The sequence below is a fragment of the Sander lucioperca genome, chromosome 4, assembly GCF_008315115.2.
Source record: "Sander lucioperca isolate FBNREF2018 chromosome 4, SLUC_FBN_1.2, whole genome shotgun sequence".
NCBI lineage: Eukaryota > Metazoa > Chordata > Actinopteri > Perciformes > Percidae > Sander > Sander lucioperca.
In genome coordinates this window covers 26,413,432-26,439,541 of record NC_050176.1, presented here as the reverse complement: position 1 = coordinate 26,439,541, position 26,110 = coordinate 26,413,432, and the positions used below count along the sequence as shown (strand labels likewise).

The 26,110-nt window shown below is 40.2% G+C and overlaps 4 protein-coding genes across 4 annotated transcripts; all 4 read right to left on the bottom strand.

The window, feature by feature from the left end:
• Positions 1 to 509: 509 nt before the first annotated feature.
• On the bottom strand, positions 510 to 8,462 carry LOC116040417 (intelectin-like). Its single transcript, XM_031285715.2, has 8 exons — positions 8,200 to 8,462; positions 7,199 to 7,312; positions 6,926 to 7,084; positions 6,544 to 6,791; positions 4,399 to 4,557; positions 1,466 to 1,583; positions 1,057 to 1,163; positions 510 to 956 (listed from the first exon to the last, which is right to left on the bottom strand). Exons 1-8 carry the CDS (start codon positions 8,219 to 8,221, stop codon positions 813 to 815), a joined length of 1,071 nt encoding a protein of 356 aa, XP_031141575.1. The 5' UTR covers positions 8,222 to 8,462; the 3' UTR covers positions 510 to 812.
• A 2,717-nt stretch (positions 8,463 to 11,179) lies between these two features.
• LOC116040592 (D(1) dopamine receptor-like) lies at positions 11,180 to 14,464 on the bottom strand. The gene has a single exon (XM_031286075.2). It carries the CDS (start codon positions 14,291 to 14,293, stop codon positions 12,941 to 12,943), a length of 1,353 nt encoding a protein of 450 aa, XP_031141935.1. The 5' UTR covers positions 14,294 to 14,464; the 3' UTR covers positions 11,180 to 12,940.
• A 992-nt stretch (positions 14,465 to 15,456) lies between these two features.
• Positions 15,457 to 17,786, bottom strand: LOC116040591 (glutamine synthetase-like). Its single transcript, XM_031286074.2, has 6 exons — positions 17,517 to 17,786; positions 17,235 to 17,384; positions 16,978 to 17,121; positions 16,652 to 16,773; positions 16,011 to 16,210; positions 15,457 to 15,887 (listed from the first exon to the last, which is right to left on the bottom strand). The coding sequence occupies exons 1-6, from the start codon at positions 17,683 to 17,685 to the stop codon at positions 15,575 to 15,577; spliced, it is 1,098 nt and encodes a 365-aa protein (XP_031141934.1). The 5' UTR covers positions 17,686 to 17,786; the 3' UTR covers positions 15,457 to 15,574.
• A 4,197-nt stretch (positions 17,787 to 21,983) lies between these two features.
• Positions 21,984 to 23,815, bottom strand: LOC116040510 (immune-associated nucleotide-binding protein 9-like). Its single transcript, XM_031285936.2, has 2 exons — positions 23,734 to 23,815; positions 21,984 to 23,632 (listed from the first exon to the last, which is right to left on the bottom strand). Exons 1-2 carry the CDS (start codon positions 23,774 to 23,776, stop codon positions 22,014 to 22,016), a joined length of 1,662 nt encoding a protein of 553 aa, XP_031141796.1. The 5' UTR covers positions 23,777 to 23,815; the 3' UTR covers positions 21,984 to 22,013.
• Between the last annotated feature and the right edge of the window lie 2,295 nt (positions 23,816 to 26,110).

Sequence of the window (26,110 nt, the reverse complement as noted above, 5' to 3'; positions counted from 1 at the left end):
TTTCCTAAACCGAACTGTCGCTTTCTTGTTTTCCTAAACCCAACTGTCCCGTTGTCCCGCCACAACCTTTTCCTTAACTTAAGGGGCCGTGTTCATTTCACGGAATTCTTTCACGGGCCCATCACGGAATTTTAAGGGGCCGTGTTAATTTCACGGAATTGTTCTGGGGGCCCATCACGGAATTTTCGCCGATTCCGTGAAACTGCCACAGATTTTGAGTTAAGGGGCCGTGTTAATTTCACGGAATTCTGAGATCAGGTTGTATCACCCCCTAGCGTTATGGCGGTGAAATGCACCGCGATGCAAAGCAACCCCGACGCAGAACTCCGAAAGGGTCACAACGTCATAGCTACGGCGAAGAGTTGACGCAGAAGCATAAAAAAGCCTTTAAGCAGCTGAAAATGCACAGGAGACAAAGACACTCAACTCAAATACCTTAGGTTGAAGGTTAAGATGTCCCGCTGGAGACCTTTGTAGCATTTTCTCTCAATAAATACTCAAAAAAACACCAGAATTTAATATTTTATTTTAATATGCAGTTTTATAAAGCCATCTGCTGGTGTGTGACTTAATTACAAAAGACTGTTTACTGTAATATTAGATCTTCTTTATGAACAACAACACAAGCAGAAACCCAAGGCTCCTGCTATGTAAATTTAGACACAATGTGATTAGGAGCTTTACAAATTAATCTGACTTCACCTGAACTGAAATTTATTTGGCTACAACTGTGATGGTTGACTAGACTGACATGCCATAATACTCAAATGTTTAATCCATCATAAACTACATGTAGGCTACAAATAACCCTCTTAGCGGTAGAACAGTAAAACAGCAGACTCAGTCATCTCTTTGGAAGCGCTCCAGCCTTGCTCCCTTCCCAGTCTGTCCCAGTCAAATGATGGGAAGTCCCCACACTGCTCAGGGTAGAAATATCCACCTCCTCCTATACAGTACTGGAGACACAGACACACGCACACAATAACAACCGTATTATTACACTGTTTAATTTGCTGTGTTTTTTGAAAGACAGCAGAAGTGCGATGATGGCCTCACGTGTTCAGTGTTGCATCCAGTGATCGGCTTGACCCCGGAGCAGATAGCCATGGCTGCACGTTCATTGTTTATTGCTCTAAATGTGATGAAACCTGCTTCAAACTCCCCTTTCATATAAACAAAAAGAACACAACTTGATTACAGCACAATGAATTTAGTTTAGTTGATTTCTTAACCATTTCATAATTGAAGGACAACCCTTTACCTTAAAAAGTTAATTGAATATTTAATCACTTTGTTTTTGTAGTAAATTTATACAGTAGCCTAACTATTTTGGAAAATGTGATAGAATTAGTAAATTATGAATGAATGAATTAAGCACCAATCCAGATTGATATCCACACATATCCATAATGGTGAGAAAGCTCTATATGATCTCCCTTTCCCTCCTTCTACAGGAGCTGTTTACCTCTAGGATTGGGTCCATATAACATTCTGGTCGACTCTCTGTCTCCGTGGTCGTACACAATGGGAATAGCTGGCCCTCTGTTGCTGCAGGAGCCAACGTTGTATCTCACTGGATATTGCTGGAAGAATGTTTTATTGTCATATACCATGGCCACTGAGAGTTCTTAATTCTGATTGGCTGGAAAGTGCTAATTAACTTTTAGTAACCTATGACATTTGATTGCAGTTCCATATAAAATAAACTGTAGTTAAAGTAAGCAACAGTGTCACATGTTCTGGTTTTGCCCCACCCTTGCTCTTTCTGGTCATGTGTTTTTGACTCCCTCTCAGCCATCACATCTGCCAACATTCACCCCTCACCATTACCACACACATCGCCCTGTTTGGTGTCCTACCTATTGGCCTTTCACTGCCGCCCTGTTTTGCTGAGCTTGTTGCCTTTCTCACACTGCTAGCAAGGCATGCCATTCTCTTGCGGTGGAAAAGCCCTTGTCCCCCCTCTCGCTCTCAATGGATAAAGGATGCGCTTCATTTTATGAAATTGGAGAAAATTTTATATTCCTTTCGTTTCTCAGAAGGGAAATTCCGTAAAATCTGGCAACCCTTCCTAGATCATGTCAGGTCTCTCCATATAGACACTGACCCTGATGTCTAGACAACTAGTTATATCTCCCATTCCAAGAGCTTGGGGCAGGGGTTATTTGTGTAACCACCACCAACAACCACAATAAAAGGATAAATAGCTTCTTAATGACAACCACGGAAATTACATAAGAAATGTGTTTGATTTGTGTGAATCTGGGCATCCAAACCGTAACGTAAATTTCTAATTGTGTGTTCAAAGCGCGATTACTTACAAAGTCAATGCAAAGACACGAATTTCGCACAGATAAAAATGTGTGTGCCACTGTGTCACGAAAACATGTCAGTGCACATAAAGTAGTTGAATCAGAAGTGGAGGAAATGATTGTAGCTTTCTGTGGGCGGTAAAATTCACCAAGCTGTGTGCGCCTCTGGATGATGTTGTGAACCCAGACACGACGGTGTTGTCGGTTTTTACGTATCTGGGACATCCACAACTGGTACAAAGCAGCAATAGTAGTTATTTTGGCCAAGGTTGATGACGGAAAAGCACCTCCTCTTCTCCGATCCGTGTTGCGCGAGTAATGTGAATAAACTAGGGCTGTCAATCGATTAAAACATTTTATCTAATTAATTACATACTCTGTGATTAATTAATCGAAATGAATCGCATACATAATTAACGGTGCCTGAACCGATACTTTTTAAGAAAGTAAAAAAAGAAAAGAAAAAAAAAGGTCGGTGACATTAAAGAACGGCTTGTTTATTGCTAAGGCCATATGGTCAAAATGAAATTATTTAATAATAATGTATAACAATAACAATACATTATTTCACTAGTAAATTGCTGTTGAACGCCAAAAACAACCACCAGATGGGAAAAGGACATTTACAATAACTCCAAATGCACCATGATGCTGTAGTTTACCAGCTTCATTGAACGCACCGTCTGTGTTGTTTTTCCGATGGCAGCTGCAGATTGTTACACCCCGGTGTTGAATCCTCTACAGTAAAACACAGTCAAACTTTACACCGTTTAGCGTTAGCTGTCAGCATTTTAACCGTGTTTAATCCAGCTGCTAGCTAGTGGTAGGCTAACGTTAGCTGCTGTCGAGTATAGTGTTAACTAGCGTCACATGCAGTGGTGTTTGTGTTGCCTGTGTCGTCTGTTTCAGAGCATCAGAGAGAAGCCCAGACATATCAATGGCACCAGATTTCAGTAGCCAGGGTTGGCAGGAAGAAGATTTTTACAAGTAAATGTTCCAGTTAATGATCCAGGCAGCACATTCTCGTCTCCCTCCTTCATTTTACAGTCCAATGGTGGCTAGAACGGCTCCGGGTCAAACGTCAATATGGAATGGATTAATCTGCGTTATTTTTTTTAACGCGTTATTTTTTCTCAGATTAATTAATAGAAATTAACACCTTATTTTGACAGCCCTAGAATAAACACAATTTATCCTGCGGCCAAACTTGCGTGAGTAATGTGTTTGGTGTGAACACAGCAGGGGCGGAGCACAAAATTCTGGGCCCTGTAGAAAGGCATTTTCTATGGGCCCCTCCCCTCATCCACAGCTATATATTCTAGCATCTTCTTGGGCCCTCCTCACATGAGGGCCTTGGGTGCTCAGTCCCCTTTTTCCTCCCAGTCCGACGCCCCTGGAACACAGCATAATCTTTTCAGGATTTTTTTTTAATTCGACCAACATTTTGTGAACCCCTTCCTGTTTAGCTGGATGTTGCCTCGAAATTATATTGAATGTATGTGTATGTTACATATGTCATTTTGTTGGCAAGTGGCCATAGAATAAGTGGGATACTGTAATAATCTCAAATTGTTACGCTCCATGTAGCCTTATGGATTCCGCGGAGGGTGACTGTTAGCCCCCGCGTACAGTCGGGTGTTATCTGTTACAAAGTCTATACCTTTAACCTTAAAAAGTAGCCTACAAAAGTATTACAATCAAAATATGTACTAAAGTACCAAAAGTAAAAGTACTCATTATGCAGAATGGTCTACTTCAGAATAGATTATATTGTATATTTGGTAATGCAGTTATGTGTAAGGATCACTTAAATGTTGCAGCTGGTAAAGGTGGAGCTAATTTTAACAAATGTATACTGCCAGGTAGCCCATGTATATAACATTTATATGTTAAATATATTTTGTATTACTAATTTGAATCTGCAAAGTAACTAGTAACTCCCGCTGTGAAATATATGTAGTGGAGTAAAAAGTACAATATTTAGAAAATAGAAATACTCAAGTACAAGTACCTATTTAAGTACAGTACTTGAATAAATGGCCTTATTAACTTTCTACCACAGTAATTTAACATAGCTTCACATTACCTTGAAGAGCTGAAAGAGGTTCCCTCCATACAGGTGGAGGAAGTGGTTGTCAGTGTGGTAGCGGAGGATGGCTGACAGCTTCCAGTGTTCCAGTGGAAAGTTGTTGGGAACGTGCCACACAGACATGTCCTCTGCTACTATATCATAGTAACCTGGATTCTGTGAAAGTTACATGTATTGGTTCAGTTAGTTTGGTAATATCACATAATTCCCTGCATAGCTCCTCCCAATTTTAACTTGAGGGGTATAATTATCCAGAGTAATCAAAAACACCTGTGTGAGTATGCAGGGTCTTTAAGTTTCCCAAAAAGTAAATAGATTTAGGTCCCACAATTTCCCTTATTATAAACAGCAGTCTTGCCAATGGAACTGTCCCATCTATTTTTAAACATGCAATAGTTCATCCTCTTATTAAAAAACCGAACCACGACAAATCAGATTTAAATAATTTCCGTCCCATTTCCAAGCTTCCCTTCCTGTCTAAAGTATTGGAGAAAACTGTTTATGCTCAGCTATTGTCTCATTTAGATAATAACAACATCATGGAAAAATTTCAATCTGGGTTCAGGGCTCGGCACAGTACAGAATCTGCCCTTCTTAAAGTTTCAAATGACCTGCTACTGGCTTTAGACTGTGGAAAATGTGCCATCCTAATTCTGTTAGACCTTAGTGCAGCATTTGATACAGTGGATCACAATATTTTATTAAATCGTCTTGAGGACCAGGTTGGCATCCAGGGCACTGCCCTCAAGTGGTTTGCCTCCTATTTAGCCGATAGGAGTTCTCTGTTAACATTGGCAGCCTTTACTCCTCCACAGCCCCTATTACTTGTGGAGTACCTCAGGGTTCCATTTTGGGACCTATTTTATTTGCTCTGTATATGCTCCCTTTGGGCAATATATTCCACCAACACAATGTCTCTTTCCACTGCTATGCCGATGATACACAAATCTATTTGCCGTTAAATCTGGGGGATTCAAACTCGATTACATCCATTCTTAACTGCCTCCAGGATGTGAAATGCTGGATGGCCAAAAACTACTTACAGCTGAATGACTCTAAAACAGAGGTGATTCTTCTTGGTCCCCCAATCACCACAGCAAGCATAGCTAGCCACCTGGGTCCGCTGTCTCTTAACCTTCACGTCCATGCAAGGAATCTCAGTGTCATCTTTGATTCATCACTTCGCTTTGAGAAACAGATCAATTCCATGGTGAAAAGTTGCTTTTTTCAACTCCGGAATATTGCCAAACTGAAGACCATCCTGTCTTCTGATGACATGAAGACTGTCACCATTGCATTAATCTCCTCCAGGCTTGATTATTGCAACTCACTGTATCTGGGTATTGGCCATTCCTCTTTGTCTCGCCTACAGCTGGTGCAAAATGCTGCAGCAAGACTTCTGACTGGCACAAGGAAAAGAGAAAGCATCACACCGATTCTGGCATGCCTGCATTGGCTACCTATTAAATACAGGATTGATTTTAAGATTCTTTTATTTGTTTTTAAAGCCATTCGTGGTCAGGCTCCTCACTATATTTCAGAACTCCTCAGCCCCTACTCCAATTCCAGGCCTCTTAGATCCGCGAATCAATTATTTTTAACTGTTCCTAGATCGAGGTTAGTGGGTAAGGGAGATCTTGCCTTTTCTGTGGCAGCTCCAAAGCTTTGGAATAGTCTCCCACTTTGTCTCAGATGTTCCCCCTCCATTGACAGTTTTAAAACACATCTCAAGACATATTTGTTCTCAAAGCCCTTTGGTTGATCTTAGAGGTTTGTAGCATCTTGAGATGATATTGTACTGTATTTCATGCATTTCTTGCTTTATTTTTTTTTTATTATTTTTTTTATTCATTTTCAATTTGTACAGTACTTTGGTCAACTTTGGTTGTTTTAAATGTGCTATATAAATAAACTTGACTTGACTTGACTAGTGTTGTCATGTTTGAGATGTCTAGACACGATTTGTTGTATTTTATAATTTAAATCTGAAATTAACTAGTAACATATTTCCATCTGAATTGTACTGGAGTTGAAGTAGAAAGTAGAAAAATAGATGCAAAAGTACCTGAACATTTTTACTTAAATGCAGTACAGTGTAAATGCACTTTTACTGTTACTTTCCACCACATCATCAAGTTGTACCTTAAAATCATCCGAGGTGGCGCCCTCTGCTGCTCCAAAGGTGTTTCTGTTGGACCAGTTCCCGTCTCCATCTGGAAGTTCAGCATTGTTGCCCTGCTGGCTCGACCAGCGATCGCCCACTGTGCACCTTCCGTAAATACTGTTCTCATGGACGCTCGCCACCAGCGTCCAGCCGCCTCCCGCAGTGGTCATATCACAAAAGGTCTGATAGACCATGCCATTAGCAGTGGTCAGGTAGTACAACCCATCTGGAAATATTACACTTAGTGTTAATATAAAAAAGTCTTTATTTTCAGAGGGTAGCAACACTTTGACTAACTGTAATGAAAGAATGTTGATCAATAACATTTGTTAAGTTTAAAAGTATTGTCAGAAGAAACACCTTCTTGTTCATTATATCTGTCCCTGGTCTCTTTACAGCTCCTTGCAACATATGTGGACCTCTTCCTTAATTTGTCCAAATGATCAAAGTTTGTCATTGTGAGGGTTTGAGTCTTCTTAACATCCTCTGTGGCTTCTGTGACGGTGTGCTTCTCATTTACTGAAAATTAAGTCAAATTTGTTAAAATATGAAAAGGAGACAGCAGTGCTGTGGGAAAGTACTGCAAAAGCATAATAGGAATGTGTACATATGTGTGTTTTGTATTTCCTTTACCTGTTACTGAAGAATAATCAGCTTCAAAAAGGGAAAGGGATGTATGCTTAGCAAAGGATACATGATCCACTGACACCAAAACCACTAAAAGTGAAACTGTGTGGTGTAACATTGCTGTAAAGAAACATAAATATATTTAAAAAATTGGAAGATGCCATGTGTTATTCCTTACACCAGTGGTTCCCAACCTTTTAGGTCTGAGGTACCCCCACAGCCCTGTCAGATGAACTCACGTACCCCTTAATCGATTCCCAATGCATTTTTCAAATGTATGACACTATTCATATAAAAGTGGATATTGTTTCTCATACAATTGAACCATCGGTATTACGGTGGGTTTGGTCAGCAATCGTACTGCTAGCCTACTAGGTTACTAATACTTAGAATGAAGCTGAATATTTGACAATTTATCCACTAACGTTACTTTTACTGTAAACAACAATTACACCCACTATTAAAATGATATCCAAACACTAATAGATCATGTCAAACAATATTTCTATGAGAAAACTTAATGTCATATTCATACTTGTACATGCAACTTTCTCATCAATCTCCAAAATCTCTTATACTCAAACAGTTTGATATAGATCTCCCATTATAGATACTTACATTACATGATAGAGCTATAATTAATACAATACAGTGGGTTGTAATATTCTTATATTTTAATAATAAAAATATTCTGTGGGTCCAACAAGTTAGAAAATTATAAGTTTTGTTCCTTGCTGACAACACAGCTAAGCCTCTTTGCCTCATATATTTATGAATACCAAATCAAGTGTGAAATGAAGCTGAACTTTGAGTAGTTTTGATGTAAATGTGAAAATTAAAACCAAAAGCAGTAAAATAAAGATGAATTTCAAAAATAGTAGAAGATTTCCATAATTGCTGGACTATTTTCTGAAAGCCTGAAATACATAAGTATATGTGCAAGTGTCATTTCTAGTCAGTAAAGCAACAGAGACAACATTCAGGGACTGTAAAGAAACAGTTCTTACCGTCTTGACTGAAAATTTTCATCAAAAACCGGAACAAAGATTAGTAAATCTTAGCCGTTTCCTCAATAAAACTGCAAATTCACTTGTGATGTAAATTCTGTCCTGGGTTGAAAGACCTCCACTTTGCAGTTGTAACAGGATTTTTTTTTTTAATTGATAGACTATGAGGCATAAACTGTATATTTGTCATGGTTGTGTGACTCTTGTGAGAGCAAAGTTTACAGTTTTAGCCGAGCTGACAGCCAGTTAAACATTAACTACTGTGGTTGGATGTTATTTTTACTGTTGCGAAATTTTGGACTCTTCAAAACAACATGCTCTCCTCTTTTGTAATCAAGGAGGTAAAGAATAACTCAGATCTTTTACTTAAGTAAAAATCAGCAATACCACAGTGCAGAAACACTCCTTACAAATAGTAGTTAGTTACAAGTAAAAACCGTGCATTCAAAACTTTACTTAAATAAAAGTACAAAAGTAGTAGCTAGCATCCTTGAAGTACAGTATCAAAAGTAAAAGTACTCATTACGCAGCCATTTTTAGAACAATATATATTACTGGATTACATTAAAGTGTAATCTAAACTCTAAACTAATTTTAATTTATTTATATACTAGCTGGTGAAAATTGTACTTAAGTACAGCACTTGCATGAATGTACTTAGTTACTTTCACCACTGGAATGTCCTCATTTGACCAATCATAATGTGATTTTTATTTCTCAGCTTTTTGTGTTATTGTATTAAATTCAAATCGTCTTTTACAACTTAGTGATTCTGATTTGCACTGGATTTAACTTTCCTCTTAAATGTATCAGGACATTTTTGTGACCAGTAAGACACAAACCATGACTTCTATTTTTCTCTTTGTGTGTCTCTCTCTATCTATTTTTAGAGGTTAGACGGACACTGTAAGAGGCGTTCACTAATAATTCAACTGCTTTACACATACACATCCACATAACCTCTGTAGCTGTATACTATAAGTGAAATATATAATTAACTTGATTTCACTAAATTGACTAGGGTTAGGAACCGGAGCGTCGTGGTTCAAGTCCCCATACGGACCAAAGTGTGGAGTGTGGACTGGTAGCTGGAGATGTGCCAGTTCCACTCCATGTGTGTGTATTTCTGTGTGTAGTTTGTTCTAAGAGTGACAATAAAAAGTATTAAATAAAAGTGGAATATTTTAAGTTTAAAAAAAAGAAAACCCATAGTATAGCATGTTTAAAAGTCATAGTAGGTGTGTTGAAAAAAGTCATCTAAAAGTAATGGTATAGCATATTGAATAACATGATAAAAAGTCATAGAACATGCAAACCAGTCCGGTCTGGGAATCAAACCTGGGTGAGAGTCTGCAGTGCCCACTTTCTGGTGCTAGCCATCATCCCACCAAATAACTCATAAACAACAAAAAAGTAATAAAAAACAAATAAAAACTAATGAAAAAGTCATGGTAGAGTATGACAAAAACAATTGGTAAAAAAAAGTAATAGAATAGTATGTCAAAAAAGAGATAAAAACTCATAGTATAGTATGGTGAAAAAAGTGATAGTATAGTATGTCAAAAAGAACCATAAAAAAGTGATAGCATAGTATGTCAAAAACGTGATGAAAAAGTCATAGTATAGCATGACGAAAAAGTAATGAAAAAGTCATAGTAGAGTATGTCAAAAAAAAGTCATAAAAAAGTCAAATAGAATGCCAGAAAAAGTCTGGTCAAGAAAAAAGTAATGAACAATTCATGGTATATGTGGCCAGGTTGGGTCAGTGGGTAGAGTTGGCGCACGTATACTGAGAGGTTTATACCTCGATGCAGAGGTCCAGGGTTCGACTCCAATATGCGACGCTTTCTTACATGTCTTACCCCTTTCTCACCTAGCTGTCCTATCAATTACAAAAGGCGGAAAAGCCCAAAAAATTATCTTAAAAAAAAATTCATGGTATAGTATGACAAAAAATATTGGTAAAAAAAAGTGATAGTATAGTATGTCAAAAAGAACCATAAAAAAGTGATAGCATAGTATGTCAAAAACATGATGAAAAAGTCATAGTATAGCATGTCGACAAAGTGATGAAAAAGTCATAGTTTAGTATGTCGAAAAAAGTCATAAAAAAAGTCAAATAGAATGCCAGAAAAAGTCTGGAAGAACATGCAAACTCTATAAAAAAAGGCCCAGCACAGACTGGGAATTGAACCTGGGTCAGAGTCTGCAGTGTCTACCTGTTGGTGCTTGTTGGAGCGGTGGAAACCACTGACCCACTGTTCTACGAAATAAAGTAAGTTGAAAACAGTCATAATATAGTATGTCCAAAAAATGCATTAAAAAGTCAGTTTAGTATGTCAAAAAATGTGATAAAAAAGTCACAGTATGTCAAAAATACTGGGACTGGAAATCAAACCAGGGTCAGAGTCTGCAGTGCCTACTTGCTGATCCAATTTCCCCAAAGAGACTGAAAGGAATTATAAGGTATTTTGGACAGAAAGACTTTGCAAGCTGGATCAGAGGAGAAAAGACAAGTCAAAGCTAATCCACCAGTCAATATTTATGCATATTATAATGGGAAGTGTTCAAAAACTCTTCATACGGTATGCTGAGGCTTTAGACCAGTAGTTACATTACCTTTGCTGGATGTCACCGGAAGTACACAAATCGATTAACAGCTCCTTCTGAAACTCTATCTTTCTGTCCTGCCTGCAGCCTCGATGACTAATTTAACTCTCACACATTCAAGGTGGGCGGCTGTGGCCCATTAAAAGTTCCCCTTGACGAACACAACCTACTTCGAGGTCCTTTTCGTGTGATATCAGAATGAAACGAAGGAAGAGTAAAAACAAGGACAGCCATTAGTCAGTCATTATTAACAGATGTAATCACGTTATCATTCCTCAGAGAAAGGACCCCATTCACTACACTTCAGGCAGGCCTGTAATGACTTTTCTCACTCAGTAACCTGCATGCAACGACTGCAAAGGGAGACACATTTTTAAAAATGTATTTGACCTATGTTTTATTAATCCTCTTTGGTATGGTGACTATTCTTACATTAGTTAGAGAAGCCTACAGCTGATGGATGTCCTATGTAGGTTACATGCCCATTACACAGCGAATAGCAAAAGTCTGCACACGCTTCCCCTCTGCAAACAGTTATACAGCATCCTGTACCATCTCTGTGTTTTCTCACTCCTGCATAATCCGAATAAACACAAATATGTTATCACTGGTGCCTAATAGAGACAATACATGTGATAACTGCATACATTTTCAGTGAAATTGGAAATGAAGACTATCTATCAGTTATTGCACTGATCCATAAGATGTGGTGTACTTTAAAGGAATATTTTGACATTTTTGGGAAACACAATTATTCTCTTGCAGTTAGATAAGAAAATCCATACCGCTTATGTCTGAGAGTGGTATCAATCTTCTCATCTAACTCTCAGTAATAAAGTGTGTGTGTGTGGGGGGGGGAGAATCCTGTAATTTAATCACAACCACCAACATATTTGCTTAGGATGGGATCTTGTTGGCTCCATTAAGGTTTGTACCTCCTTGAGGCTGTAACACCCGCTTTCATATTTAACACTAACAAGGGTGTCTCATTAAACAAAAATGAACAGATGTTAATCTGCAGAGAGTTCATCATGGAGCACAGTTGTCACTGTAAAAAGCTTCTGTATTCTCACTGGTCAGGGCATCTTTCACAGGAACAACCTTTACAAATTATTCATGTTTGCTTCTTCCAGGGGATAGAAAGGGGAAACAGAGTGCACAGTGCATCCATACAAGATGCACAGCTGACAGGTGCTAATGTGAGTTAGTTACATAATCCCATTTTTAGAGATTCAGAGAAATCCTGACCTGTCTCTCCATGATGGAGAAAGGCCTTGAATGGAAGCCAACAATACCCATCCTCAGTGTTAAATATGTCAGTGTTTTCGCAGTAAAATGGGTGCGATATTTGACTTGTTTGTGGTAACCATTAATCTGAAAATACATTTGAAATGTGTCATATTACTTCACCATTTGATTTTAAGGTGTTTTATCATCCATGTACAAGATAAATTCTAATCTAAAACTAAATGAATGAGGGGAGAGATGATCACACCTATCCCAACTTGATTCAAGACTTTGAACTAATCAAGTGTCTGCCTTACTGTTTTGTTTTGGCATGTATAGCTGTTTTTTAGAAAAGGACTCAAATAAGTGCCATGGTGAAAAAAGGAAATTACTTATTTCCTTCTGAGTTTCTTTTTAAATCGATTTAACTGCAGAAAAAAATATTGCAAACCCCAGTCACCTCTTCTATTTTATGTAATCTTGCTGATAGAGAAGTAGTCCTTTCAATGAATTTTTCCCAAAAATGCAATACATTACTAGGCTACTAGACTACAAAGTCTTTGTTGGGTAAACATCATGTGAACAAAAATGAGCTATGCAGTATGTAGCCCACACACCATTAAAAAAAGTACAGCTCCAACATAATTATTCCCAGAGATGTACCATGCTCATGAAAACACAGTTTTTCTGTTATTTTGTTATTTTGTCATCATCAGATCTCCTAAGGTGGAACATCTTAGTCTACATGCAGCTGCTTTTTGTACACATAGATGTTAAAGATCTGGGAGTAAATTCGCTGTGCTTAAATGCTTTCCCGCCCCTGTACTATAGGCCTACTGGGGTCGGATGGCACACTATCCACCTTCTTTGCATATTTTTCCTGGTCCTTTGCAAATGGTGTCACTTATATTGGTATCTGCGTCAGTCTGTCTTTGTCGTTACTTTCCTCAGTGTCCGTGACCTGCTCCAAGGAAGTCGCTCTGTGATAAAACACAGTTACCGTTGTGTTCCCGCTGTCCTCGCTTCCCCTGGTATTCATGGCACAGGAGACGTCCAGTTTCAGTGGGCTCTCCTGCTTTAGGTTTCCGGCCTCGTTGCTCGCCATCACCGTCTCCACCGCTGCGCTCACCGCTGCGCAGCAGCCTCGTCCGCGGCAGCGCAACAAGCGCAGGAAGGCGTCTCTGAAGTCCGTGTTAAACGCATAGATGACCGGGTTGAGGGACGAATTGCTCCAGCCGATCCACACAAAGACATCAAAGGTTTTTTCGCTGACGCAGTATGGCCCCCGCTGGTCCTCTGGTCCGGTACAGAAGGGCAGAGCGCAGTTCAGGACAAAGAATGGCAACCAGCAGCAGACAAAAACACCCATAATGATGCTCAGAGTTTTGAGGACTTTCGTCTCTTTTCTGATGGAGACTCTGAGCTCCCGGTGTGACTGATTGGAGCGCTGAGAATCAGGATGAAGACTGATATGAGGCTGATGTGAGTTGGCACCGATTTTCGTGAACCGGTGAGGACAAAGTTCAGGTACGTTGGAGCGGCAACTCTGCGCGTGCTCCGCCGCCCGCTCCAGAGAGGATATCATCCGGATCTGCATCTGGGCTATCCGGTAGATGCGAGTGTATGTGACAATCATGATAGCCACGGGGATGTAGAAACTGATGAGGGACGAGGAGATGGCGTATGTGCGGCTCAGGCTGGAGTCACAGTTCCCATCAACACCGAGAAGCGCCAAATCCTCCCCATGTGGATCACCCATCTCCGCACGGTGCCAGTTCAGCTGCACGGGGACGAAAGAGATGGCAAGGGAGACTGCCCAGGTCACACCGATCATAACAGAGGCCACCTTCTTGTTCATACTCCTCTCATAGAGGAAAGGGCTGGAGATGGCCCAGTATCGGTCCACACTAATGAGGCACAGGTTGAGAATGGAGGCCGTGGAGCACATGATGTCGCATGCCAGCCAGGTTTTACAGAACCCTCCAAACGGCCAGTAACCAGCCACCTCAGCCACAGCTTTCCACGGCATCACCAGCACGGCGACCAGGAGGTCCGACAGAGCCAGGGACACGATGAAGATGTTGGTTACTTTGGCGCGCAGGTGCCGGAAGCGATAAACTGCTGCGCACACCGTGAAGTTGCCAAAAAGCGTCCAAATGATAAGCAGCGCCAGGACGCAGCCCGTTAAAGCTCGGTGCGCCGGTAACTCCTCCCGGCTGCCGGCTTCGACCAGCGCAAAGCCGGTTGTGTTATTCATTGCCTCTTCCAGTGCTCGGCCATTTGTCAAACTAAAAGGACAAGAAATCCAAACAAACAAAAGCAATAGTAGAGAGCGCGCGTTTATCTCCAGTCGGACTGATCTGTGTTGCTGCTCCGTGCGCAGAGCAGATTTACTGGGGACCACATGCAGCACCAGCTGGTACTCACTGCTGACAACACAGCTCAGTGACGCGCAGCGCTGAGATAAGTTTGACATCTGAGCAAAGACAAACATGTCAAGCAATTTTAAATTATTTCTATGTTAATTTACTTTCATTCACCATTACTGTTTAATATTCCAGTGTCTTTGTCCTATTTGTCCTTTCCACTCAATGTACCATTAGAGGTTCTATTAGAATAAAGGACTGAGCTGCGTAAATACGCGTTGTTAACAGGGCGACATCAGACTACAGTAATGAATCATTTTTATTTATACAGCACCCTTCATAACAAAGATACAGAATGCTTTACATTTCAGCACTGTGACTAAATAAAATCAGGCAAATACTGAGATAAGAAAGAATACAAATACACGCGAATACTTTTTTAAGGAGTAAATAAATAAAACGGATATTAGAACTGAAGAAGAACCACTGAACTGTATATTGGCAAACACATCTGTTTATATATTTATCTAAAGTTAACTAAATATAAATGTCACATGGATGTGTAGTTGAGAAAAGAGGAGCTAAAAGGGCTAATTTAACAAATGAGAAGTCATCCAAGATGATGTTGTCCATCATGCCTCACTTCCCTGACTCTCTACCATTCACCTGGTACATTGGACTTATTGTGAACAATAGATATTCTTAGATGTCTGCTTTTTTAATAGGCATTATTTTATTTGACTCATTTCACTAGACCCATTCCCTGAACCTATTACCTATGATAAATCTGTTGTCGCATTATAAACTGCTTGCCATACAGTATTTTGTATTTCAACTTTTGTAATTGCTATTTTTCCATGAATTACTCCATTCCTACTAAGTCCATGTATTCTTTGAGCCAGTTATATACTAACAGTAACAGTCTGTTTTCCATTAAGGAACTGTGTTTGCTTTACATTTCCATTTTCAAGTTTCCTGGTGAAAAAGTGTACAAATAAACTTGACTAGACCTAGCATGTTTCTGCAGGACAAAGCAGGCCTGATGTCAGCTTAATTTATAATGTACCTTTAATGTTTCACATCATTTATGCAACACAAATATTCTGCATTTGGACTTGCACATGAGTCAGATTAATTTTAAATTTCACAAAGGCACGTGAGTTGGCAATATATTATTGCACATCATCATCTTCCACAGGAGTTTCCAGCAGACAGGTTTCAACCAAAGCTCTCATCACAGTGTAAGGGTCACAGTTGGCAGCAGGACGTCTGTCCTCAAAGTACCCACAGCCCATCTGACTGACGTGGCCAGGGATGCGAACACTAACAGAACGAGAGGCTATTGCTGTAGAGAAGTCATTGTAACTGGAGGTAGAGAGTTGACTGGTGAGGCGACTCATGTTGTCAGCGCCATCGTGTGCATCGTAAACACGGAGGTGCTGAGAGTGACGCTTGCTCAGCCTTTTGATTGCATCTTTAATGTACCTGCAAATTCACAAAGAACATATTTTATCTTTGCATTTTAAATGCCTATTTGCTGTCCACTGGGAGTACAGGATATGTGTATTTTGGTTATTGGGCGTGTGTCACTCAGTGGTCTAAGCTTACTGAAGTCCCCCTGGGCTCCTCATCTCCTTGGTGCTGAAGTTGGTGTGACAGCCTGCTGTACCATTGTTGCACTTGATGGGATTAGGATCCAAGGAGGCAACAACTCCAAAGTCTTCACAGACACGGTGCAAAATGTAGCGGGCCATCCACAGATCATCCCCCATTTCAATCCCCTCACATGGGCCGACCTGGAACTCCCACTAATTAGACAAAAACACACATCACATTTATAAGAGTCATTTGTAAAAGATTGTATGTGACCTTGAAGTAATGTATTTATTTGGCAGATATCATGTAGATTTACAGGAAATATGGGGGGAGACAGAGATAGGGAAAATCAAACCAGTGACGTTGCACTTATATGGTACTGTATGTATCTTTACTGCTAGACAAACATACATTCAATTAAGTAATGTTTTACTGTGTCATATGAAACTGACTACTACTATATATATATATATATAGATATATATATACACACATACTACTACTCCTACTATATAAATATTTATTTATTTCATTTCCCTCAGTAACAGAGTTTAACCTCATCTCAACTCACATGTACGAGCTACAATTTTACTATTCTATTAGCAAATTTGGTGATCAAACAGTTCAAAACCAGTCAGACAAGCTGTTCATACCTGGGAGGCTAATGCTTCTGCATTTGTGCCACAGATCCTTACACCAGCATACAGACAGGCTTTATAGTGACAGTTACAAATGTCTCTCCCAAACACTTTGTCAATGCCCACAGCACAATTTGCTAAGAAATAAACCCACACACAAAACATTTGGTGAGAAAACAGTTACAATTAAAATCACTATAGGAATTTCAACTGTTACTGCAACTATTACATACTACATTTCAAACTATAAAAATAAATTGCACATTTCTTTGTAATACTTTCAATAAACAGTATGTTTTTGTAGTTCAATCCGACATTCAAATATCTATTTTTAATCACACCTATTGCTGGGCATCCCTGAGGAAGCCAACCAAAGGGCTGTCCATCCAAACCAAACAGTGTGTACTCCTGTTCCATCCCGAACCAGGGCTGAAATTCTCTTACTGCCTCCATGACTTTAGCACATTGTGAACGCTGATTACTTCCTGTGTGGAAAAAGTAAAAACAAATTTTTTAAATCAGGTACATCTAAACTATGGGCCTCTTAGGGACCTCTGTATATATTGTACATGTATGACACTGTTGAGTTCTATGTTACCTTTGGGCACACAGTTGCTGTCAACCACTTCACACAGCACCAGTTTATTGGGGTCAAGAATGAAAGGATCTCGAAACATTTTCACCGGGACCAAAGTGACTTCGATTAAAGTCCCACAATCAAGCCAGACCGCAGTCCATTCTGGAATATCTGAAACAGCAACACATCAGGCATAATATCCATGGATTGTAAAAGACATCAACAATGCTAACTAAAGCCCTTTAAAAAATAACTACATGACCATACGTGACAGTCAGTGTCCATTTTTTTAGTCTACTGTACCTCTGAGTTCTGTTGGTTCTTTGTTCAGAGTCCTGGTTTTACATTGTAGCTTTTCTCCTGCTTCATCAATCCAAATGTACGTCACCTGGCACTCTGCACCACTGGCAAGAGACAGATAGTGCTTCCTGACTGTCTTGTGAAGACTGAGGCTTTCGGACAGGACAGACATGACGATTTTCTCCAGATTCAAAGAATTGAAGCTCAGTGTAAATTCTTTCAGGAAGACTTCTAAACTTCATCCATCTCTCTCTTTTGCTAAAACTGATCAGCTGTTTCGAGGCGTTCACTTTTCAGTTAAACCAATCAGAATTTGCCATGAATTTCACGAGCCAATCACAGCATGACATCCCTGCTTTAGTTCTGTTCTTCTCTCTGCTGCTGTCAGTTTGTTATTTTAGGCAAAGTGTGCAACCCTCCTCTTCCCCTTCCACCTCCAGTCATCGTCACCCATGGCACCCTGGGTTATCCTCCAGCAGACCGCTCCCGTCGACTCCTTCGGTCTGGTCTTCGGGCTCCTTCACCACCACCACCAGTGTCTAGACTCCGTCGGGGGGATATGCCTTGGCTTGGCTTCTCTACCCCTTTAAAGGAATGGAGTCTAATCTCTAAAGACTGTGTACATTTCATATTATGCATATGTACAAATAAACCTTTGCGTATTTGGAACAAAGTCTCTCCTGATTTAGGGCGTTTTCACACATACCTCATTTGGTCGGGACTTTCGGACTTTTCAGTTTGATCCGAACCAAAATTAGAGGTGTGAAACCTCCCCCGGACCACGGTCCGGATCAAAAGACCAAATTTTGGTCCGACCAAAAGAGGTGGTCTCGGTCCGGACCAAACTGAACCATGGTCCGGTTCGTTTACAGTGTGAAAGCATTTTTTGGATGGTTCGGACTTTCGGACCAAATAGAAGAAGCTCTGGCAGGCTCTCCTTGTGTTACAAGACCGGGGAATAGCTCCTTTAAGGAATAGCTCGGTGCTTAGTGTGTAGGCTACATGAGAGAGTGAGAGTGACGGTGAATGCGCTCAGAGCAGACAGCTGTCGGCTATCAGAGCAGAGAATACATCAGCAGTTTATTTGTTAAGTATGGTGGCTGACAGGGGCAAACGCCCTGCAACTTAAGAAAACACACGCAAATAGACAAAACACAAGCAAATTAAGAAAACAACTTCATTAATTTGACAACACATGCGCAGCATTCAGCAAACGCGCTGCAAATACCACAACACAACCAAATACATAAACGCACTGCAAATAAAAAACAATGCAAAGAGAAAAGCACGCAAACCCCGAAAAACGAGTTTACAGACATCTCTGCTGATTGAGTATCACCTGTGACCTGAGCCGAGACACACCCACCAAACGAGAGAAAACAGATCTCAAACATAGATTTAATATTTACAGTCTATGCAGTCTCTCTCTCTCTCTCTCTCTCTCCCTCCCTCTCTCCCCGTGAGGTCGAAAATCCAGCTGTTCCACTAGCTGCTCCCTCTAGAAGCCTGGAGAACTTCCGTTGTGTAATCTGGATGCTGCGTTTTTTTGTTGCATTTGTTTTCTGGGTTGGTGTGCTTTTCTTTTTGCATCGTTTCATATTTGCAGTGCGTTTATCTATTTGGTTGTGTTGTGTGTATTTGCAGTGCGTTTATGTATTTGGTTGTGTTGTGTGTATTTGCAGCGCGTTTATGTATTTGGTTGTGTTGTGTGTATTTGCAGTGCGTTTGCTGAATGCTGCACATGTGTTGTCAAATTAATGAAGTTGTTTTCTTAATTTTCTTGTGTTTTGTCTATTTGCGTGTGTTTTCTTAAGTTCCAGGGCATTTGCCCCTGTCGGCCACCGTAGGTTAAGTGGTAGTAAATGTACAGTGTAGGTTTCCGTTTGTCTCTGAATAAATTCTCCAGAAAGTTCCAGTGTCTTGCTTCTCAACATCACAACAAAACAAAAAGAGCCGCGGCAGTAGGGGAGAGCAGCAGTCAGCTGAAAAAACTCCGACACAGAGAGAGGAGACGAGAGGACGGGGAAGCCCGTCTACAAACCAATCAATTATAAGTATCTGGAGACGCAGCTCACGTATGTGATGACAGCAGGACGTAGTTTTGTCACGTATAGATCTTTAGTGCGCTTGCATAACTGCCGTGAAACCAAAACTTACCGGATCAAATCTATACAATGTAACAAAAACATGAACCTTGGTCCAGACCTTGGTTCGGACTTTCATGTGTGAAAACGCCCTTAAATACTTCTCTTTGAATGTAGCACTTCTGCTCACTGACATTGAATATATTCAAAAGAGTTAAATAGTTGCATATTCAAATGCATTTTGGGGTAATTTATTATGTAATGTATGTATAATGATAATTATTCAGAGAATTATCACCCAAATCTGCAGCTCTCCTCAACTTTAAAGAGCTTTTAGCAGGTTTAAGCTCATTGTTAAGCTGTCCTGTCCACATCTTCACTGTTTTAGTTTACTCTCACCGCTCTTCATAGTGTTGTTTTCAGCAGCAGCAGGCAGCTGTCTGCAACAACAAACAACAGACAGACATATAGCAACTAGCTGGAGAACATAGTGGAGTATTTAGCAGCTAATGAGTCAGATATTTCCCTTCAGAAGTTGGTAGAGACCACACACAGAGGTAACAGAGAGTCTATATTGGACATTCATTTGCCAGATGACCAGAAAAATAATTTTGCTCCCTATCTGCTAGATGTGTAAATAAGCAACTGTTTGCTTACAACTTCACCATATCAAATTAAAAGGTGATGATACTGTATGTCAATGTTGTGTTTATAACTTGTTTCCGCTACCCCCAGGTGGCTAAAAAAAAATATTTATTGTTGCAGGTTTTAAGAAATAGTTTGACATATTGGGAAATGCTTTTATCCACTTTCTTGCCGAGATGAGAATATTGGCACCAATCTCATGTCTGCACAGTTAATAAGAAAACAGTAAGGTGCTGGTTAGCTTAGCTTATCTAATCTTATTTTAGCTTAGCGTAAGGACTGGAAATAGGGAAAGCTAGCCCGGATCTGTTAGCCTATCAGCACCTCTAAACAGCAAAAATTAACACATTATGTTGTCTGTTTGATCCGTACAAAAAGCGAGTGAACGACATGTTGTGGTTAAGCCAAGGTAACTTCCTCTTCCTCTTTCTTGTCATCATGGGTATCTGTTTCCCCCTGCTACGCTAACCAGCTGCTAGCTGTTTTTAGCTTCATATTTACAGTACAGACATCTAGACAGTCTTAATCGTGTCATCCAACTCTCAGCAAAAAAGCAAATAAGTGTGTTCTCCAAAATGTCAAACTAAACTAAAGTTTTGTTTCACCTAAGGCAGTATATTGTAATAGTATAGCTTTGCCTCTCATCTACCTGCTACCTTTAGGCAGAATTGTTTAGACAACATATCGCCATGACAGTGCACTCTAAATTTAATACTCCCTGTCACTGCCCGATGTGAGTCGAGTGCAGATGTGAGTTGCGCATGCGTCACTTTGCGACAGACGCAGATCTGTTTTGCTGTTAGCCACAGAATAATGAGATAGGTACAATCAAATAATCATAGATAGTTAAAACGTTTTTGAAATGATTTCCATCTTCTGTTATTGTTTGTAATGAGAAAAGTTTATTATTTTATGGATTTCACAATGCAGCTTTGAAATGATTTCCATCTTCTGTTATTGTTTGTAATGAGAAAAGTTTATTTTTCACAATTGGATTTCACAATGCAACCGGATCCAGATCCCTTGGCGTTATGCCGTAAACCGTTCAAATCTTCCCACAGCTTTCACTCACTCACTCGCTCACTCGCTAACTCACTCACTCTCTCACTCACTCACTCACTCACTCACATGTGCACATCAACACATACTCAAAGACACAGACTGCTGTGGATAAAAGCAGACTTTTCGGCCGGGAACACAACCAGATGGCACAGCTGAATTTGAGCATGGGTGAGGACACTAAAATAGCACTCAAGCAATATTTGATCTTTATTAATGGCAACAGGGTTTTGTTTGAATACAGATTTAGATGATGGTGACAGAGACAGACAGTCCAAAGCAAATAGGAGGACAGGGAGTTTATAATCAGATTATCTCCATCATTTTTAAGAGTTTGTATTATTTTTGTGCATTTTCTGATTTAGGACACACTGGAATTAAATCCATGTTGTTGAAATTAAATTGCTTTCATATTTATTTCCTTTCTTTTCCTAACTGTGAGTTAATGGTTGAATCATAATAATAATAATAATAATAATAATAATAATAATAATAATAATAATAATAATTATAATAATAATTATAATAATAATTATAATAATAATTATAATAATAATGATGATGATAATAATAATAATAATAATAATAATAATAATAATAATAATTAAAGTCACAACATATTGTACCTTTTACATTCCTGAATAATAGGTAGTTAGTAGTAGTATGGTCATACACATACAATAATTGATCCATTTTAGAAATCTTCATGTTGTTACTGTATACAGCAGGGAGCTGCAACACTCTCTAAAGCTACGTTCAGCCCCACCAGTCCCATTTCTTGCACATATCCGGACACAGTCTTCACTGTGCTGTGTTTTTCTGCAGACGTCTTCTTGATTGTCTCGTTGCAAGGCTCTGAACACTTCTCGTCACACTGCTTTTTCAAGGCAGACATTTCTTTGTCACACTTTTCTCTCTCCCTCTGCAGGCTCTCCTCCAGCTGTCTCTTGAGGGTTTCTTCACTCGCTTTTTGTTTATCAACTTTAATTCTGATGAGTTTTAGCTCCTGCTGGAGGGCCAGGATTCTCATTTTCTCCGCTCTCTGATTCTCCATCTGAATGTCCCTTTCTCGCTGGGTCTCCTCCGTCTTGCGTCTGAGCAGGTCCTCTATTTGCTTTTTCCTGTCCTCCTCCTTCCTGCTCTGCTCCTCCAAGCTCTGGCTGAGTTTATCCAGCTCTTTCTGCAAAGCATCTCTCTTCATTTCCTCCCTCTGCCTGATGGCCTGCTCTTTCTGTATTTGCTGAAGTTCCCTCTCTCTCTCCTTCTTTTCATTTTCCACTCTATCCTTTTGGATCTTCTGCTCCATTGCTCTTCTCATTTTCTCCTCCTGCTCCTCCTGCTCCTCCAGCATTTTAATAACCTGGTCAAGCTTTTCTTGAAGAGCTTCCCTCTTCTCCTCCTCGTCTTTATGTATATACATCACTCTTACCATCTCTTGTATCTGCCTCTCCTTCTCCTTCTTATCATTCTCCTCCATACATCGTCTAAAGGCCTCCTCCCGTTCTCTTGCCAGCTTCTCCTCCTTCTTCTTCTCCAGCACCTGTTTTTTCTTCAGCTCCTCCATATCCAACTGGCTTTTTTCCTGAACCATCTGTAGCTTTTTTTCATACAACTCTTTTATTGCTGCCTCCTGCTTCTTTTTTAACAGCTGCTCCTTCTCATTCAGCAGCCTCCATTCCTCTTGCAGCTCCTGAGCCAGATCCTCCTCTGCTTTCTCGAGCATCTTGCTGCCATAGAACGCTGCTCCATTTTCCTGCATCATGCTCTCCACTAAGGCAAGCAGCTCGGACACCTGGTTCTTGTTCTTGTAGCTCTGGTTGTTGAAGACACAGTACCTGCCCCCACATCCGGCCACCAGCTCGACCAGATCCTTGCACTCGTCTATCAGACAATCCTTCACGGATGTCCCTTCTTCAAGAAGGTCTCCATGGGTAAAAACCACCACAGAGAAACTCAAAGCATGGGAACCCATTGCTTGTTTGATCTGCCGCACCGCCTCCTTCTCCTCCCGAGTGCACCTCCCAATCTGAATAACAAGGAGGAACACATGGGGCCCAGGGTACAGGAGGCTAACACTCCTCCTCAACTCCTTCTGCACCTCCTGTGGAGTCTGATGACTGTCCAGAAGCCCCGGAGTGTCCAGGAGTGTCAGATGTCGCCCACGAAATTCTCCAGCGACCCTGCGACAACGCTGGGTGACAGAGGAGCTGCTAACCTTTGAGTCGAAGACCTTACGGCCCAAGATGGAGTTGCCGGTGGAGCTTTTTCCGCTGCCAGTCTTCCCCAGCAAAACCATTCTGATCTCAGTGGAGGAGAAAGACATCTTCCTGCCTGAAGAGACAGAAAAGGAGCAAGGTTATGTTCAAATAAAAGAAAGACAGAAAGAAAGAATAGGTTACATTCAAAAGAAATAAACACAAATCCCAACTGACCTGCGCAGCCAATAGAAGACAGTTGCTTGCTAATGGATGACATGCTGTTTCTGGGCACTCTCCTCCATAAAGTGAGAACAAAAGAGAACAGCGCATCGCTATATAGATCCCAAGATTGTGGGTGTGTCTGGCCCTATGACACGTAAAACCCCTCTGAACTCTAACCATCACTATCACTGTGTTTCTAATCGGTCTGAAGAACATGTGAGACAATAGTCTGTCTCTGTACATCAGCAGATCTTATCTCTGAGTATACACACTGCAGCAAGAGGCCATTCAGCTTCCAGCAGAGGCAAAGATCTGGAAAGCAGACTGAGGTACTGTACATGAGGGGCAGTTTGATCAAAGTCCAACAAGACTATTCATTTGATTGTTGGGTCTCTTTATCTTAAAAGTGATTAGTTGTTGTTTAGGAACCACCAGGGACCAATAAACTAGGCACTCTTCTGGCAGTGTCACACAGACTAGACAAACTGTCTGATCATACAACAAGACTGAAAGTCTACAGTCATGCTAGCAGCTCTGTGAAGCTGTAATTTGTCACAGTGGTGTTTTGAGCCAAATGCTATTGTCAACATGCTAACATGCTGACAAGCACTAAGCAAGTATAACGTTCACCATCTTAGTTCAGCGTGTTAGCATGCTAACATTTGTTAATTAGCACTAAACACAAAGTACAGCTAAGGCTAATGATTATTTTATGTGATCTGTGATTTTATGATTTTAGAATGCTCTTGGATGATTTGTGTTAAATGTTATTGTCTTTGTCCTTCAATAAGTCTTTGTCATGTGTTAAATGTTCTAACACTAAGGACCATGTTGGAAATAAGTGTTCACACTTTAACATGTTATCCTTTAGATTATGTTGTCTGTCAAATCCTAAATAAATCAAATCAAATCAAAAAAGAATGGGAATGGCATTAGTTTGGCAGGGCACAAACCAAAGTATTGGAAATTTTGACCTGATGGTGGCACTAGAGGAAAAGTCCAAGGATCACCAAGTTATTACACGTCTTCTTTAGAGGGACATGAAAGTGTGTACAAAATTCCATGGCAATCCATCTAATAGTTGTTGAGATATTTCAGTCTGGACTGAAGTGGTGGGCCAATAGCCCATTGCACTGGCAATAACATGTGTGGTGTTAGTACTACAGCAGATGCTCAACACTTAAACTGTGAGTTGACAGAAGCCTATACAGTGTGTTTTTGTTTATGCACTCCACTAGACAGAGGCAGAGGTCAGTCTGTGTGATGCTATCTATCAGACAAGTTATTGATTGTTTCCATGAGACTTCAACCAGTCTGGTGTCAATTATTTGTGCCACAGACACAAGAGCAATACCATTAATAATTAAGAGTGGATTTTAAATGGATGATGTTATTATTATTATTCTCTTTTTTGTGACTTTATTAATTTAATCTACTGAAACTACTACATCTTAAAGCCTATTAAAAGGGTCACATCACAGATTCTCTGTAGTTTATGTCTCTTGGTATCATTAAGCTGTCTATTCAAAAAATAAATGTACTGTGTGTAAATGTACTTACATGTTTCCTTTGTTATGCATGGAGTTCATTCATTCACTCACTCAGTAAGTCAGCAACTGAACCATCTATGAATATAGCATATCTGCATTCGAGAGGTGGGGGGGATTGAAATCTCTAAAGAAACTAAACCAGGTTCACTCATCTGCCTGTTGTCCTGCTGAACTGCGTTTAGAGATGTGTGTGTGTGTGTGTGTGTGTGTGTGTGTGTGTGTGTGTGTGTGTGTGTGTGTGTGTGTGTGTGTGTGTGTGTGTGTGTGTCTGTGTCTGTGTGTCTATGTGTGTGCGTGCATGCATGTCCTCTTAATCATGGTTTATATGATTGCAATGATTATATACATTTCAGTTTTCCTGAAAATATATATATCTGCCTGTTGTTGTTATGAAGAAACTCAGGAGCAGCTCGACTCTGGATACATGAAGAAGATCAGGAGCCGATGACTTACACAGAAGCATTTCATTAAATCTAAATCGAGGAGATTTAGGATTAAGCAGTACGGTTTAACCACAATCTAGTGTTGTGTAGTGCTTCAGTCTCAACTCTGAGGATTTCTGCCTTTCTAATGAGTGTTGAACTCATGCTGGAGGTGTAGCTGAACCTTCAATGCAAACAAATACATTATGCCGTAAACAAATATGCTTACCTAAATCATGAACCCAAACACCTCAGCACAGACTGAAAATAATAAAATAAATAATATAACGTCTGACCATACTGCAGTAGAGCCTATCCTTAGGTGTGTGGGTTTATTCAAAAGTGTCTTCCCTGTGTGTCTGGACGTTATCTAATTCCAGGGACCTTCAGAGACAGAGACACACAGGCCCAATCCTT

Coding starts and splice junctions, on each gene's coding strand:
- LOC116040417 (XM_031285715.2), bottom strand. CDS start 8,221: ATGAAAATTTTCAGTCAAGACG. Junction 7,313..8,199: donor GAAAATTTTCAGTCAAGACG/GTAAGAACTGTT, acceptor GTTTCTTTACAG/CAATGTTACACCACACAGTT. Junction 957..1,056: donor CTGGATGCAACACTGAACAC/GTGAGGCCATCA, acceptor CTGTGTCTCCAG/TACTGTATAGGAGGAGGTGG.
- LOC116040592 (XM_031286075.2), bottom strand. CDS start 14,293: ATGAATAACACAACCGGCTTTGCGCTGGTCGAAGCCGGCAGCCGGGAG.
- LOC116040591 (XM_031286074.2), bottom strand. CDS start 17,685: ATGTCTGTCCTGTCCGAAAGCCTCAGTCTTCACAAGACAGTCAGGAAG. Junction 17,122..17,234: donor CAGCAACTGTGTGCCCAAAG/GTAACATAGAAC, acceptor TTTTCCACACAG/GAAGTAATCAGCGTTCACAA. Junction 16,211..16,651: donor CAGAAGCATTAGCCTCCCAG/GTATGAACAGCT, acceptor TTGTCTAATTAG/TGGGAGTTCCAGGTCGGCCC.
- LOC116040510 (XM_031285936.2), bottom strand. CDS start 23,776: ATGTCATCCATTAGCAAGCAACTGTCTTCTATTGGCTGCGCAG. Junction 23,633..23,733: donor GTCTTCTATTGGCTGCGCAG/GTCAGTTGGGAT, acceptor CTGTCTCTTCAG/GCAGGAAGATGTCTTTCTCC.